This window comes from Barbatula barbatula (assembly GCF_947034865.1).
Source record: "Barbatula barbatula genome assembly, chromosome: 23".
Lineage (NCBI taxonomy): Eukaryota > Metazoa > Chordata > Actinopteri > Cypriniformes > Nemacheilidae > Barbatula > Barbatula barbatula.
This window is the reverse complement of record NC_136786.1, coordinates 4,830,000-4,847,862: the sequence shown is the minus strand read 5'-3', so window position 1 is coordinate 4,847,862 and position 17,863 is coordinate 4,830,000. Positions and strand designations below refer to the sequence as shown.

General features: G+C 37.5%; 2 protein-coding genes across 4 annotated transcripts in view; both read left to right on the top strand.

Moving 5' to 3' along the window:
- Positions 1-234: 234 nt before the first annotated feature.
- LOC306912164 (enoyl-CoA hydratase EchA19) lies at positions 235-11,309 on the top strand. Of its 2 annotated transcripts, XM_079488067.1 has the most exons (6): positions 275-440; positions 2,400-2,560; positions 4,187-4,288; positions 4,617-4,761; positions 9,523-9,672; positions 9,877-11,309. In XM_079488067.1, exons 1-6 carry the CDS (start codon positions 314-316, stop codon positions 10,104-10,106), a joined length of 915 nt encoding a protein of 304 aa, XP_079344193.1. In that variant the 5' UTR covers positions 275-313; the 3' UTR covers positions 10,107-11,309. The 2 variants fall into 2 exon arrangements, with proteins under 2 accessions (XP_079344192.1, XP_079344193.1); XM_079488066.1 differs by lacking the exon at positions 2,400-2,560 and having other exon boundaries at positions 235-440; positions 4,191-4,288.
- A 3,573-nt stretch (positions 11,310-14,882) lies between these two features.
- Positions 14,883-17,863, top strand: part of bmp6 (bone morphogenetic protein 6) — a 33,632-nt gene continuing 30,651 nt past the window's right edge. Inside the window, exon 1 of one of the 2 annotated variants that reach the window (XM_079447354.1) lies at positions 14,883-15,960. In XM_079447354.1, coding sequence (XP_079303480.1) covers positions 15,582-15,960 — 379 coding nt within the window. In that variant the 5' untranslated portion in view covers positions 14,883-15,581. The remainder of the gene's footprint in view (positions 15,961-17,863) is intronic. The other variant, XR_013786140.1, reaches the window with a different exon arrangement.

Here is a 17,863-nt window from a genome sequence, read left to right as displayed (position 1 = left end):
TGAACTATTCCCGTATAAAAACGGATCCATACAATTCTAAATGTTTTAGTTAATTGCTAACTTTAACATATTTGTTTTACAAAAGCTCATTAAATATATTGTGCATTATAATATCTATATAATATCTTTTTACTCCAAAAGTTGGGTTGCTCAACAAAGAGTTCTTGGTTTGAGTCCTGGCTGAGCCCGTCTTAGAAAACGTTTTAGAACCTTTATTTTGGTGTATTTGAACATGTACTGTTTCTTACTTCAGTGAAGTCTGAGTGTACGTCACTGTGAACTCGCTACATAAAGTGATTATATTAATATTGTCATGGCTTTGACTTTGTGCAGGTTATCGTGTAACAAAGGCTTTAGGAGGTCAGTTCTTCACGAGAGTTTAAGCTCAATAAAAGGACAGGCGTTTTATAGCACCGCGTCAAGAACAAACGCTGGCTCAGGTAAAACTTGAAATAATTTGCTGTTTGATCGGCAGGGAGCGGTATGACATGAAAGTTTACTTTGAGGTTGCACGTAGAAACTAGAATTTGAAATGGATTAAGATCATAAAATGAGTTTTCTGTTTTTCCATCTAAGAAACAAAAAAAGTTTTAATGGAACTGAAAAGTTTTTCGTTCATTTGTATTTATTTTGTAAAGAATAAATAGAGAATCAAAGTACACGGACATTGTGCTTTGTTCTATAAAATAATATGGCAACAGATGCCATGCACGGTTAATTCCTTGCGAGTAATGTATTGGTTATAATCCACTGTCTGTACAATGTGTAGTCCATTATAAATCATTATATACTTACATTTAATATGAACTTAATTTGTGTATTGGTCTCGTATTGGTAGGTGCTATTATTAGGTTATCCGTGTACAATAACCCGACAATAGCTTATTTCTTCTCACAATTAAATAATACAATTACAGTTCAAATTTAATTACATTTGTAGCTTAAATCAAGGGTGTGTTTTGTTGTGGACGGTGTCTGCCACAGGTGCTCCAAGTAGGTCATACACTGTGGCACCTTCAGAGTGGGAGGAGCTCTGGTGTTCGCCTAGTGCAGTTGACCAATCAAATGTGAGTTCAAGGTTGGACTTTAACAGCTCTACACAAGACCGCTGGATCGTTATATATATGTTGTATTTCATTATATACACGACTGTTTGTAAATAATTATTTTTGTTGAAAATAAAAATAAATAAATAAAAACTAGACCACTGGATCGTATGTTGGCCGCCATATGGGGTGTCAACCGTCAATACAAACACAAGTGAATGGCGGTGCTGCGGTTTTTCTGGGTAAAACATAATTTCTCAACAAATTGTTGTAAGTCGCTTTGGATAAAAGCGTGTGCTAAATTACTAAATGTAAATTTAGCTACTCTTGCCCCGACCAATATGGCGGCGCCGTTGACGTATCGCAGCAGCTGACCAAAAGCAGCAAATGCGCGGTCTAGTATTTCTTATGTCTATGAATATGCGTTTAACTCTAGAGAGTGTGCTATGAACTCTGTGTAACGTATTATGTTGCTTGTAAATTGTTAGAATGTTTATGTTTTACGGCTTGTTACAAAGTTAATCAAAATCTTAATGAATAAAATCAACCCAAAACTTTTACGTAAATAAAATCGTTTGATTTTGGACCAGGTTGGAAAAGAAAGTCACTACACATTGTACGGAACATGGTTCTGACACAATTACACTGTTTTGTTAAATGGACAGTTCACCCCTCCCGAAAAAATAAAATAATAATTCTGTCTTTATTTACTCACCTCCAAGCTTTATACATTATGTATACAACAGAACAAAGACATTTAATTTTCATTTCTTTTTTCAAGAACTGTTTGCTTACACACGTTCTTCTATACATCTCTCAGTATGTTAAGCAGCATGTTTTTTATAAGAAAGCGAACAACTCCATGGTGAGTAAATGAGATCATTTTTTTCCTTTAAGTAATGTTTTCTTTTCATCTAAGCAAGACAAACTTTGTTAGCTTTGAATTGTGTTTAAACAGTTATTAGGTTGACAACTGAACAAATGTAGACATTCAAACAACTGAACAAATATCTGAATGCCATTGCATTGGATAACAAAAATGTAATCTGCAAGCAAACGAAATGGCTTTTCCCAAACCCAAGCACACTTCTGAACCATCTTCACGATCACTTTTAAGCAACAGGGTTTTTTAGCGCCTTTATGAAATCAGTTATACATGTATTGTTTAAAATCTAACAAACGTACTTTGGAAAACTGTAAAAAAAATTGTGGTTGTGCTGTGTTTGCTGTAATGTAGTGTTCTGACACATTTGCTCAGATACATTTAATGGTCACTTTATAGCATGACTAATACAGATGTATTGTTATTTTTGCATCTTGTCTTCTTTTGAGCAGCTAACTTGTTTTTGAGCAGGTGGGATGGTGGTCACTGAGAGAAGGGGTACAGTGATGCTTATTGGCATTAACAGGCCTGAAGTGCGTAATGCAGTGAATCAGGAGACTGCCCACAGACTGCTAGAGGAGCTGTCAGCCTTTGACCAGGACAACAATCTTAACGTGGCAGTGCTTCATGGAGTTGTTAAGTTTTATGTGCACACACATGACTGATGTGTTCAAAACTGTACACTACCATACATATTGACAACTTGACAATATATATCCATATTATTAAAACAATTTAAAGGTGCAGTTAAATATCTAAAACACACTTGGCCAGTGTTATTAATTTTGTTTAGCTGAGTACTTACAATTTCTCAAATGTTTCCAACTTGCCTGCTTGTAAATCGTGAGAAAATCGCCATTCTAAACAGTGACACGGGGCTGTGAAGTGTCGCCTGACAATGGCGTCATAGCCGCATTACCCTTTGTTACTGAATTCAAAACAGCTTGACAACAGTGTCGTGGACATTAGCGGAAGAAGTGTCTAGCGTCTTGCGTCTAGCAAGCGACAATTATACATAACGTTTAGAAAACTTTATTACTTTTCCTCATCCGCTAACATGATTTCTCGTTCCCGTCTGATTGGTCATTCACAGCGTCATCAAGCTATGGCTTTGTTGCTGTTTTGATATTGCGCCCTTTAGCATTGGTTTTCACTAACTGTACCTTTAAGTTAATAATTTAAAATATGTATGCATGTTTAATGTATGCTGTCTTATGCTGTTTACGGAATCCCACAAGCATGCAGTTTGGTGTTGGTAGAAACAATAAAATGGGGCTTGACTGGGGTTCTTAAAGTGTTACAAATAAGTTTATTTTACATTGTACAGCACTTTGGATAGCTCTGCTATGTGGAAATGTGCTATATAAATAAAATGGACTTACTTACTAAAGCTTGAAATTGTTCTCTCATTATCTCATTATTCGTCTATTCTGCAAAGGAACTCTATGTAGGCACGTAGCTACAAGAGTCCTGTGTTATGTCAAAGCCCATGATGACAATCTTACCAAATTCAGAACAATTATCCCTGGCCATAAAATAACACGCCCTCAATAGAAGTCCAATTTTGCTCTCTCCCACACTCTGAAGCTGGATCTCATCCAGAAGACCATCAGCAGGTGAATGAAGCAGAGCACATTTGATAGGGAGCAGCACAGAGAACACGTGTGATTACTGTAATTGGTTGAGCTTTGAAGAAATGAATGAGTGCCAGACGTAATAATGGCCACACAAGAACACGTTTATTTCCACATGACGGTTAACATGGGCCTTTGTTAATGTCTAGGCTACTGTATCTTAAACTTTTAAAAAGTCATTAAAGTACCATTCGAGACACTAGACAGTCTCACTGGTCTAGATTCCATTAGGTAGCCATTAAGTAAATGTTCGTGAAATTATGAATAATTGCTGCTATGCTGCTGGGTTCAAACGGTGGTTGATTGAATAAAACACTGGAGAATTGCTTTAACTGCTCACTTTTAACTGTATCAAATTATCAACAAAAACTCAAAACTGCTTTTGCTGAATAACATTCATTGCTGTGTTTTGTCTCGGCGTGGTAATTGAATGAGTATTAGTAATTCTGTATATGGAAATTTGTACATTCATCTTATAATTCTTATTACCAGTGTTTATTCTGCTTGCAGTAATATAGAGGCCGAAAATACTAAAATATTGGAATAATAGATTACACCATAACATGGAACACACTAGTAATGTGTGGTTTGGTTCTCTTGGTTCAGTGTACTTTGTTGTTTGTTTTAGGAGGGAATTTCTGTGCTGGTTATGATCTGAAGGAGATGGCACATGGCCCCGGAGCCCTCAAACTGGAGCGAGATGTCTGCCGTGGTCCTGGCCCCATGGTACGAGTAGAAAGTCTTTTAAAAAGTACCGATTATATATGTTTTGTATAAGATATACAATATCAATACCAGTTCACACCATTTGGTATAGGGTAGGTATAGGTACATTAATTCTGCATACAGTGTGTAAAGAACCAAGCGTGATTTTTAACAGTAACACAGCCTCGCCAAAAGCTAAAAAAAAAGATAGCTAGATTAAGCTGATAAGGGCCAAAATATTGGCATTGAAAGACAGAAAGTGACTAAGGATATCATTGGAAATGGGTGGAGAACTGTTATTAAGAAAACATTATTCAAAGCTGGGAGGAATGTCTGTTGTCTGCTCTAGGGTCCCTCTCGTCTGAAGCTGTCTAAACCATTGATAGCAGCGGTCAGCGGGTATGCCGTGGCCGGGGGTCTGGAGTTGGCTCTACTGGCTGACCTCAGGGTGGTCGAGGAGAGCTCTATCATGGGCGTCTTTTGTCGCAGATTCGGTAGGTATTGTCTATTATATTATCTACTTCTCTAATTTCCTAAGTTGGGTGAAGTGACCAAGCAAAATGCAGTTTAATTGTATTGGGTGACCTAACGTAATGTAACAACATATAGGATTAAAGAACTTGGACTTTCTCTCTGTCGGACCAACAGCAACAAAAAACTCTGAACAACAACCTGTCCTTTTTTTCTATTTCTATGAAGCAGCTACTAACACATTTCCATCATATAAAAAAACTTGTGAATGTAAATAGTGTTTTGCAAAAGTTTGGAAGTCATTCAGTACCGTTGCATCTATCCATGTAACACGGAATTATGATTGATGGCATCAATGGACCATGACACAACTAACTACTGTAAAGCGCAGGTTTGTCATTTCCTATCCACAAAAATCATGGACAGTCTGTGTTGAAAAAATACCTAGAAAATGAGTTGTAGTTTCATGTGCTGTAGTAGCGAACTATCGTTTCTGTATGCTACAGATATGACCACTGTGTGTATAAATATGCCAGCAGTGCTGTAATTTACTGCCAGGAACTGATTTTTCCAGCTGCTCTTTTAAAACATGGAGCCATCATCGTGACCCTCTGTCTTTCATTACACTGAGCACTGTGTGCCTACGAAGCAGTACCTCAGACTGACTCCTGCCACCCAGAAGGATGTGACTTTTGCTGCGGATGTGTCTTTCCAAGCACTCACCAGTACTTATTGGTGAATTACAGTCAAAGTGAAGACTTACAAAAATCTTTTCATGTGACATTGCATTGTTTTTGATACCCTGATATCTCACATGCTGATGAAGCTTGAATGAAGCGTCTTTTGATGAAGCAATGAATGCGCTTTAGGTGAAGCGTCTGACAAAATGCATAAATGTAGAGGTTATGAAAGGCTAAGTAAGGCTGTACTTTTAAAGACGCAAACAGTGTTCAGGTATGTGGGAATTTGATGTGGGAGAACACAGTGGTGTAGTCTACGTGATACCCAGGTATACGCCCTCTATAAATGATAGAGGATTTCCGTATATACACTTAAAAAAGCGTGAGGATATGTAACAACATCGTTTTGTGTCAGAAAAGTGCAATGCACTAACTTTTGGACCATTTGGTGTAACCGGGAGATATGAAACAAAAGGAGACCATGAAAGGCGAGCATTTAAACTACACCATTTCAGTGTTTTGTAAGCCTGCCTTCGCTGCTGCAGGTATTACAGAAAATGAGCCCGATGAAGCTCATGCTACGCTGTACGTGGGGGTACCCTCTGCTGCGATTGTGTCCCGGGGTCGTAATCGTGTACTCTGTCCGCCGGTATTTCTGCTGATAACTCAACTCACACCACTGCGTATCTTTAATAAATTGAGCATATTTGTTATCATCAACATAACTGTAAGGGCATTGTTGGAATTAAATTGTAACTAGCCAACTTAACAAACGTTAGTTCCTTTGGTGAATACATAAATGACGGAGAAAGGGAGATATTACTTGTACTACAATGTATATAATTGTTTTCGGTGGTAGATGAGAACACCTGGCCAGCCTCATGAAAGTCAGGCTAGTGGCAATGCCAGCAATCTATAAGGGATAAAACTGCACAAATGTTCATTGTTGATTATTAAAGTTAACTATCAATGTAAATAAAAGGCGCAAGTTGCACTCATAAGTGTGACCCAGTGTGAGAAAACTAAGAATCTAGTTATTAGTGACAAGCATCAGAGTTTGATTTTAACCATTTATTTCAATATGATTTATTGTAAGTCTTTGACATGACCTTAGTCAGTCAAAATCAAACTAAATAAAAATAAAAATATAAATATTATACTTTCACAGGATATTCTTTACATTATGTTGGTTGCCCTACTGAAAAATAGTGGAACCCTGCCCAAACACAATAGATGCAGATGGGAATCAATAGGACACTCATTAATGTACAAGACATTTTATTGAAGTTTATAATAAAAAACAAATGTGTGGTTCATAATGGTATTTTAATGGAAACCACTAGAATTGATGCATTCGTGAGTGTGGTGGTGCTCATGGGTTGTGGGGGACGGTTGAGTTGGCTGGGGGGATCAGAGTATACTTAAAAAGTAGACTACACCACTGGGAGGACATCATGTGTGTCATCATCTGTGAACACAATGGAGGAGACCATAACAATCAAACAGTATAAAAAACAGACTTTTGCATTTTATATTCAAATGTTGTTCTCATATAAGGAAAGTAACTTTTTGGTAATACATTATAAATAAGTGTAATTCCAATAGCAAATATGGTATTCACGTCATAAAACAAATTCTGAACTTAAAACCGTAATTTATTCCACAAATGTTTAGTCGACAAATCGTACGCGTTGCTTTTGCTGCACATGGCTTCCTCTGGTCATTCCGCCATGATTGAGATGAAATGAGAACTGTCATTTTGAGACTTATTCTCCCAGAACAGGACTGAGCGGACTGACACTACCCACTTATTTCCTCGAAATTTTCCTCGCTCTCTCCTGTACTTACCCTGCAGTGCACAGCAGGCCCTTAAACACCATTCATCTCACATAATAGACGTCTTGGCCACCGTCAGTGGAAAGGGTTTATTTTAACATCCTGCTTATAGGTTTTATTTTACCTAATCTTGTTTTGGCAGTGAATTTCTAGGGCTGTATTTGAGAAACCAAGATGGGAACAGCCTAGGGGAATCCCTCGTGGTGACAGACAGCAAGAATTGAATGAGAAAGAGAAGCAGACTCGGGAAAGGGAAATATGCAACCAAAATTTGTTGAAGTCTCTCTGATGTGGCGGAATACTTGCCTCGACAGAATAATGGTTTCCTGTTGTGTCTTCAGATACGACATCAAACCACAAAACTAAATTAGCCCTACAATTTTTCATGTGAAAAAAAACACAATGGGTTTATCTTTTTTTAGTCACACAAAAAATCCATATGCACGCATTGGCTCTGTTTTAAATCTGAAGGTTTTGCGGTTGCCTTTTCCTCATTCGCACACTTGAGTTTATCATTTTTCTAGTGTTTCTTGTTCTTCATGCCTTGCCAGAAGATGTGTTATTTGAAGTTGGTGCTTCTTTTCAGACTTCCCAGGTGGTCAAAGCCACTTGTTCTGTGTGTAGTTTCCATTCGTTCACCTCAGCCACTGGGAGCGACTGCCAGCGACTGAAATGACTCGACCTTTCTCAGATTTTCAGACGCTCTCTTTCAACTAATAGATCCTGTCTTGGCTTAAAAGTGCTTCTTCTCTGAGCTGTTGTTGTTTTTTAAGTCACACTGATGGATTTGAAGAGATCGTAATGACTTCAACTTTTGTTTGGTATAATAAATTTGAGTCTACTTAAATATATGTATTACAATGACTTTCGGAAGCTGGTCTTTGGTTATAAATATTTTTGTACACCAGAGCATCATTGTTTAGCTGTAGTTGTGTTTTTGTAGTTTTGTATTTTTGGATGGATGCAAAGGTTTTTTCCAGAGCTCTAGTGTTCTATGTGGTGGAACATGGCATCACTTTGCATAGTTGAGACGTTGATGTTCTGTGAATACCAGTATCACCAGCATAAACTCACACAGGAAGACATTAAAGTTCAAGGGCAGGCTTACACAGAAAGATCCATTCATTCAGTACAACACCTGAAATCATCCAGGTGCTAACTCTCACTTCTCAGATGAAGTTAGTCATTGACTTCTGTGAAACCATTGTACAACTTCAATGTCTTTTGTGCGTGTGTGTGTGTGTGTGTGGAGATGAACATTTAAATGTGCCTATGGATTGGCAAAAAGACAACAGTCACATCTTATTGACCTATTTAAAGCCCATACTGTAACTTCATTTTCCAAGAACATACTTTAACCAGAGCTTTCAACACCTCACATTGTATTCGCAGTCAGCGCTCTACTCACGGCAGCATATTAAGGAAAGAGGGCACATTTGCCGTACAATTGCTGATGTATTTGACAGCTGTGTTTGGTAACCTCTCTTTTAGGTGAATTGTGTCATTTTAAAGGAAATGTTCTAATAAAGAGTCATATACAGGTCATATACAATACTGGGACCTGAACTAAAAATTATTTAATGACTAAACCTAAACTCTGGAAAAGCCTTCCCGACACTATTCGAGGATCAGACACACTTTCCCGATTTAATCTAGATCTTTTCAGCCAAGCATTCACTTAAAAAAACCGAGAGACTTCTTTTATGAGATATTATTTACGAGAATAATTTAGCGTGTCACCGTGTACTTTGCTGTGTTTGACCTTTTTGTGTGTTTTTCAGTTTTTCTTATTTTCTCCTGTAAAGCTGCTTTGGAACAATGCACATTGTAAAAAGCGCTATATAAACAGAATTGAATTTAATTGTCTCTGCTATTAACACTTAAATATGTTCATAAATGAAAGGGATGTAACTTATCAGGTCTGATGTGTATGCGTGTATGCAGATGAAGATCTGACTTTCTAAATGAGTGACTTTGAGTAATTGGGAAAGATATAGGGAAATATAAAAGGATGCGTTTACTGTTAGAAAGTCCCTACTTAAATCCACATTAGCTCAGATTGCGGGATGTGTGACTTGTTGGACTGCAAGTGGGTATACCATTGATGTACCCATTCATTATCTATCTCTTTATCTCTCAAAGCACTAACAATTGAGTTGCATTATTTCCATTGGGCTATTCAGAAAATCTAGTTAAAGGCTTTTAGATGAAAGTAATTTTGTTTTTGTTTTGGAAATGGAAAACAATGTTTTTCTGTCTCTTACACAGGTGTTCCATTGATCGACGGGGGTACTGTGAGGTTACCACAGTTAATCGGTTTATCCCGTGCTTTGGATCTCATCCTTACCGGCAGACCTGTGAGGGCACAAGAGGCTCTGACATTTGGACTGGCAAACAGAGTGGTGCCCGATGGCCAAGGTACATATACTGTAAACCTGCTTTGGCATTTTGATGTAGTTTGAAACCCAGAAACAAACTACCACACGAGTAGAATCACTGGATATATTTAGTAAAAATGAATATGAACTTGTCAAATTTTGTTGTGTATGTAAATACTCCACCATGAAGGTTTAGCTTTTGCCCTTTTCTTCATTAACCTCTAAGAGTTTGTGTGTGTTTCAGCACTTCAAGTGGCACTTGAACTTGCCGAACAGATCAGCGCATTTCCACAGCTTTGTCTTCGTGCCGACCGTAACTCTGCCTGTCATGCCGTCTTTGATGCCGCCTCATTCACACAGGCCCTGCAGTATGAGATGGATCATGGCTTTCCAGTCATTCAAGCTGAAGCAATTGCCGGAGCAACTAAATTCAGCTCCGGCACTGGGAGAGGGGGGACATTCTCCAAATTGTAAAAAAGATCAAACTATTGATGTGTAAAAATGTTGTGTATTTTTATATTAGCAAAAAGACTGGAACAAAAAGGATCACACGCAAGAGAAACACGCTTGGTTTCTTTATCTGGTATGTGTGAATGTCAGACCACTTAATTTAACTGGAGGTAATCCATTCCTGACAGTATGTCAGCGTGTACAGGTCGGCCAATCTGGTTCCTTCCACTAACGTTCACTTTTTCATCAACAGTCACAGTCCAAGGCAGTAACTGACCTTACACATTCAAATTAAATCAGATTTTCTCCAGTCATTGTCCAAAAAGCAAGCTAACAAAAAACTAGCGTTAGTAAAGCGGCCAGGGGATTCTTTCTGGCTCCGCCCACAAAAATGTGTTTTTACTAACAAAAACGTGTCTATTGAGTTTAAGTTATGGTATTGGAGGCATGGCATTTAAGGTTAAAGGTTGCATTACAGCTATTTTTTTTTTAAATGTATATGCTTTATAAACACAAATGCTCACCTTGCTCTGTTCTGCTAAGCGCGATCACACCTTCACTTAATCCGAAATGACGTTGAAAAGGTTACACTTGTCGTAGGCAGTACCGATTCAGCGTTTACAAATGTGGAGAAGGAGGACCGTTCAAAAGCTGTTGAATATTCAATTGTCTGTGTGTTAGTTTTATTTGTGAAAAGTGCTCATTTTGTGTGAGTATCCTGGATTCCGCCTACGTCAAGCGTGATTTTTTTTCAATGTTATTACGTGATCGGGCTTGGCAGAACATAGCAAGCCGAGCATTTGTTTGTATAAAGCATATACATGTTTTGTTTTTTTTAACTGACCAATCGGTTCGCTAGATAAGACCCTTATTCATCGTCTGTTATTGTTTAAAGGCCTTTTGAAGCTGCACTGAAGCTGTAATTTTGACCTTCAACCATTTGGAGTCCATTGAAGTCCACTATATGGAGAATAATCCTGGAATGTTTTCATCAAAAACCTTAATTTCTTTTCGACTAAAGAAAAAAATACACAAACATCTTTGATAACAACAGGGATGAGTAAATTATCATTCAAAAAAATGTATGTTGAAAGTGAACAATTCATTTAATAAATGATGAGAAAATGTTGGAGGGAACTATCCCTTTTAAGGGTTAGCAAATAAACAAAAGGATATGTAAATAAATGTACTTTAGACCAATACTAATAAATATGATGCTTATCCTTGTCCATGTTTCCGTTTAATTGTATTGAAGCTCATACTGTACACCAGTATCTGCAAAGGAGTGGCATCCAGTTTTTACTAGATCACATTATAACCCGATTATACTAGATTAACATTCAAACTCTAGAAATGTACCAATTAAACATAATTGCATTAGAAAAACTCAAAAGGTTTTTGATGTATCTCCAAATTGTGGTGCTAATGCTAGGGTTTTCTAAATGGCGTGTTGCCATTTGGTTGCAAGTGTCAAAAGAGAAGCAACCCTTAGGTTTGTTAATGAGAATGATATTAGGGGCTCAATTATTGCTTGGGTCCCTCCTCTAGATGAAATCAAAAACTGTTAATCGTGTTTGTATGTTAGGTCTGTCCATAAGTAGGTATTATTATTTAGCTGACACGAACACGTTGAGTACTCAAGTCATGTCTTGATCCAGGGCACAATAATAATGGTCTCAGACCAGGAACCATCTGATTATGCTTCTACTTTATCACAACCTTCATAGTCACTGTGAATGTACTATGAATTCAAACACACAATGAAAAAATACTTGTTTACCTCATAACATTACCTGCTAACAGAAAGGCAAAGGAAAGGGATAGTTGTGTGTTTGTTGGGGTGAGGTTGTGTCTAGACGATATGATGACAGGAGAGATGGTCTGTTAACTGACCCCACACAGAAACACACACAGGTCATTCATCACGCCACTGACAGCCGATTAGCAACTGACCCTTGAAGAATGGATGAGTTTTAACATGACAACTCAACTGCACTTTTGCATTCCTTAATGCTTTAAATGCTTGACTCTCTCATCCACTCTGCTATCTGATAGACCTTTGAAATGAATAGGCTACTTTTTTATTATTTGATGTGATCCGCATGTTACAGTTAAAATTACTGTGTCAAAGAATAGATTTGGAGATATTTTGGTGGAAAGTCATAATAGGTAAAGCAACATTTTGTACATACATTTCGGTTGAAGGCTGTGTTAATATGTGCCTCTATATTAGCTAGTGGTCAAAATACATTTGCAAAGGAATGTGATGCTTTTATCTCACAGAGATGACCTATCTTATCATCGTCTCTTCATGATACTCTTTGTTTACTTCCTTTATGTTACAAGCCTGCATACAGTCGGTTTAAGTACAAGACTACTAATGATCATTTTCAAAGAATCTTTACACAGCTCTTTTCTGTGCCATAGTTGTCAACGTGTCTGTCAATCACATATATTACCATAAATAGTCAATTTTAGGTATATAGTGCTTTTCTCTATTTCATTGTTGTAAAGCAGTTTTTCATACATTATAATAAAAAAAGACTATGATCACATTTGACTTAAAAATTTATTATTTATAAAAATAAATGTAATGCGTCTTTGCAACAACCAATCACATATTTAAAAACTACAATACTAATTTCTCACTAGAAATGCAATCTCAAGTTATTTTTATAGTGAAAATCAAACTTAAATTTATACAAAACTATACTTCAACCGCCGTTTCGGCCACCATATTACTTTTTTTAGCTTCATCGTGCTCGACCAATCACCTTCCTCGCATGCTCTTAAGAAAATGACAGCATTTGTTAGCTGTAAAATATGTGCTTGATGTGAGGTGGGGTTTTACTTTCAGAAATGTTGAACATTTTTCTGCAGAAAAAGACTCCGGCGCTGGCATTTAAAAAACCCGCAGGACTTTTTTTAAACATGGTTTACTCCATAGGATTAAAATGTAAAACAGACGCTAGCAGCTCTAAAAAATTTAATGTGAACATAGCCTGATTATACAAATAAAATGTTTTATTACAAGTTTTTCTCTATGCAAGGTTCATTAATGAAATTTAACAAATACATTTTATGTTGTTTAATTTAAGTATTATACATTTTTCATTTAAAGTATGTTATTTTAAATATGATCACTACTAGAAAATTACAATATACCAGAACATTTTGCAATAATATTATAACATGCAGATAGAATGTATACTGTATGTAAAAGTTAAATGCACAAGTGATAGTTGTTTATGGAGTTATAGAAAATTGAGAAATCCAGAAATCAATATGAGTAGTCTCTCTTAGTGAGTAAGCCAGTGGCGGCCTCGACAAGGAATGTCCACTATAAATGTATATATGTATAAACGTGGAGAAAAAACCTTGGGATACACCAGACTCAACCGGGAGGACCAGTTCTCATCTGGCATATTAATGTGATATAATGTAAATACCATAAAAGTAGTTTAAAAGTACTCTGGTCTTATGTTATAGATTTAGGCGCAAGACAGACTGAAAATTTGCTATGTGTTGACAATGTTCTCCTCGGATGAAGCTGAATTGTATCTGTATTGAGTTTCAAAAGTTGAGCGGCACTTACAAACTTAAAAACAGACAGCATTTGTTTTGCATGTGTGATAACTGTACGCAATATTCCATATACATTATCTACTCAGAATGAAATTTGTGAGCAAAAACAGAGGGAAGATTTGATGTAAATAACAACCTTATGTCAGTCTGTTCATCATCCTGTTGCTTTAGAAGACTTATGGATATTACTTTAATGACAGAAGATGTTTTGTGAAATGGAAAGTCTCCATAAAACATGGACACCCAACGTGTGTGTGTGCACGTTTTTGAGTGAAGGACTATCAGTAATTGGGCAGAATCAGATGATGGAGAGAAGGGGGTTGCTGGTCTTTGATGCATGCTTTTCTGCTCCCTGTAGATAAGATTAGCAGCTCCGAGATAACAACTCAGCCATCTTGTCAATCTGAATCTCACCAGACACAACATAGTGTGTGTGTGTGTGTGTGTGCGTGCGTGCGTGTGTGTGTTTTCCGTAATATAAACATCTAAGCTTTATCTCTTTATTCTCTTACTACAGTGAGTTCAGTCGAGTGTCTCATCTTTAAAGCGTTGAACCTGACCCTGACCACAAACTCCACTTTGCATTCTGTGTCTGATGTCTGTAATCTCAAACATCACAGGACTCTTTTAAAATACGGAGAATAAGTCAAACAGATCAAGATGCTTCGTAAGATAAAACAATAAAGTGTTCCGTGCCTTTGACATTTGACAAAATGCTGGTTTCCTTTAAAACTACTGTACTGTGTTGGTGGTATTGCTTGTCCCTTCGTGTATTATATTTTATACATTGCTAACATAATAATATTTACCTGGTAATATAAAAATGTTATAATAAAATGATGGCTTTTCCGTGGTGCTGGTTGGTAGCCTACTTTATGCAGGCAATATTATGATAGTCGCATGCGGTTATTTAGTGCGTCGTTAGGGGTCTCGCTTCAGTCGTAAAATTATTTTTGGTGACAAAAGCGCAACTATACAACTTGAAAACGTGCCTTCAACCCCCATACAACGTACTGCATTCCATCACCATAGATCGACTGTCTGTTTTGTTTTTATTCACGCTGATGGCTCGAACAGCATACACTTTAGACTCCCGCGTGCAGGTCCGTTGTTTTTAATAGCAAGAACTCGCGCGAACGCCCCCTAACGGAAGCATTTTAGTCGCGTCGCGTTGCTGTTCGCTACACCTGGAAGCACACTGTAAAAATGCCACTTATGCCTAAACGAAGACACGCAGACGTGCACATGCACTCGAGTCTGAGGACGTTATATCTATCGGGCAAAGCTCCACCTCTGAGCGCGAGGACTGGGGCGGGCTCGAGACGCGTCTACCTGATTCAGCCCCGTTATTTAAAACCCTGGAGACAAACGCGCTGTCCACTCTGAATATACGCACGGAGGAGATCACAGACAGAAAGAAAGTGTCATTTGTTTTAAAGTATTTTTTTAAATATTCTAATTCTCACAAAACTAATGTGACTTTACATCGGATGGGACAACCGAAGTTCGCGGCTGTCATCTGTCTAAGGAGAAGCGCCACTCTGAGGTATTGATGGAGACTTTGCGAATTGAAAAACTCCCTGGACGACAAATGCATTTGTTTCGCACTGGATTATACTCCTATTACAGATAAAGGTTACAGCTGGAACAAACGATTTTATTGTATTTTGTACCTTTTTTCAAAGTAACCAATGCACTGATCTGAAGCATGTAACATATTCTTCATTTACAATTCAAAAACATAGTAGCTCAAGAACCCATACAGTCCAAATGTTTTTGACAAGAAGAGTTTTTTGTTGAACCTGTGCGTCCGTTTTAAAGTGGACCTTATGGCGTGAAGCAAAAGAGAACATAACATTTCGTTTCCACGCGATTTTAGCATTCAGCCATCAGCACCACAGACTGGATGTAAAGATGAAGAGTATCTGTTTGGCTCTGCTGGGGTTCTTGTGGAGCTCTTATTTGGCAGGCAGCACTTCTGTATTGGATGTCTCCGAGCTTCATCCAAACTTCATGCATCGGAGGTTACGGACACAGGAGAAAAGAGAGATGCAGAAAGAGATTCTGTCCATTCTGGGACTGAACCACAGACCCAGACCTCATCTGAGCAGCGTGAAGTATAATTCAGCACCTCTCTTCATGCTGGATCTGTACAACACCATATCCACTGAAGAGAAGAGCGACGTGGAGGAGTACAGATCGCTGTTCACCACCGCGCGACCCGCTTTAGCTTCAGCGCACGACACTGAGTTCCTGCATGACGCGGACATGGTCATGAGTTTCGTCAATTTGGGTAAGACGAACCTTTAGCCTTTTTTCTCCTGTCATCGATAGACTTTTATCGATTGATGTTGAAAGGCTATTGAGATATCTCATTATCCTAAAAACCCCGTCAACATCCTTTGATTTTAAAGATGAATTCAAGATGAATTTAAACTGATCTAAAACAAGTATACACTAGAAATTTAGTAAGCAATGATGTAACACTTAATTAAAAATATTACTAAGTAATAAACACGGAACTGAATAAGGAATGAATACGTTGTGTATAGCCTATCTATAGCCTAGTATTTGTAGAGGTTCCAAAATGAGATAACTCGTATTTTGTAAGTAATAATGGCTCAAATCACAACAAAACAACTGCAGTAGGCCTATGATTGATGTTCATTGGACTGCACAATAAAAAACTGTAAAAACGGAGTTCACTCATTTTAGAACCAAACTCTTCATTTGGAAATTCACACTTTTATTCTCATTGCATTAGATAAAGTAAAAACTGTCACCAAAATAAACTTGATATAATGAAACAATAGCTTATTTAATTAAGATTAAGCATAGATATTATCATGTGGCTTATGTGTTTTAAATTGACTTCAACCACCTTGAAATCATCTGGTTCGGTGTCTTTGAGCTAGATATCAAAGCTGGAAACAAATATTGTTAGTTTTAGTTTCAAATAAGTTTTAGTTTCATTCTGCGAAGCTATTCATGGAGCCACTGTACTGTATTTGTAAAACTTTGCATGTAAATGCATTACACAAGAAATGAAGTTAATCGGGAATCAGGTGTGCAGTCACCTCACAACCATCATTTCATAAATATATAAAATGCAGCAGTTTAGTTCCTTTGGATTTTGTTTTGTTGTGGTATTGAGGCGTTATATTAATAAGCTAACACTGACTCTGTGGCCACAATCTTCGGGACATGTATACTAGCCTGTGTTAATAAGGACCATGATATACAGGAATATTATAATCATTCAGTACTACAGTATTACTATCTCATACCATTGCTGAACCATGGTACCAACAGTAATGGATGGATAGCTGCATGCAGAGCTCTTCAACTGACATCCATTAAGCTCACAGTGACCCTGACCACAGTGTCGAACCGCAAGTCTGTTTATGCTCAGTGATTCTGCGTGGTTTGCTTCTGTAAACACGCACCTCATTAATGGAGGGAGTTTGCATCCCACGATTCACTTGTTTATGTGAACTTCCCACAACAAGTTGTTTAGTTCAAGTTAATTATAACAATGCAAACTGTTCTGGCTCTGATCACTGCTGCTATGGACCAACCGGCCGTCAGTTGCCAGAAACGCTGTTGTGTGAGTTGCAACATTTGAAGCTGTTGGTTTATTAAAGCGTGTTCATCCCTTTTTATAAAAATGTGCATAAAGGCAACACATGTGGCATTTTGAGATCCGGCAGTGATTTTCTGCATGCGAAATAAATGACTTCAACAAGCGGGTTGAAGATGGGACGCATTGAATCGAGCGACATATTTGAAGGCATAATTTAAGCATCGTTTTATGTGAACTTACCATATTACCCCAAGACAGACTAAAACTCTTTGGCAGTGACAGTCAACGTTAGTGGACATTTAAAGACAGATGACATATGATTGTATTTGGGTGATTTGTATATGATTCATGTAGTGGTCATTCACTGTAGTCATCTGTCTAGCACACATATGACTAATCTCTAAATATAGGAGAAAAGGGAAGTATTAACAGTATACATGGAAAATGACCAGTGGTGTAGTTTATCCAGAAATAGTCAGGCTTTCATGGATGTTCTGATGTAGGTCAGTGTGTAACCGTGTTTATGTATCCAGTGCAAATCTGCTTATTTCTTTCACAAGAGGAACATTACTCCATGATTTATGTGTTTTTTTACATACTTAAATTCATAATA

Bases quoted from the DNA above. Each gene is read 5' to 3' on its own strand.
- LOC306912164 (XM_079488067.1), top strand. From the start codon at position 314: ATGGCTTTGACTTTGTGCAGGTTATCGTGTAACAAAGGCTTTAGGAGG. The intron at 4,289-4,616 runs GTACGAGTAGAA...TGTCTGCTCTAG, and splicing joins GCCGTGGTCCTGGCCCCATG to GGTCCCTCTCGTCTGAAGCT. The intron at 4,762-9,522 runs GTAGGTATTGTC...TCTCTTACACAG, and splicing joins CGTCTTTTGTCGCAGATTCG to GTGTTCCATTGATCGACGGG.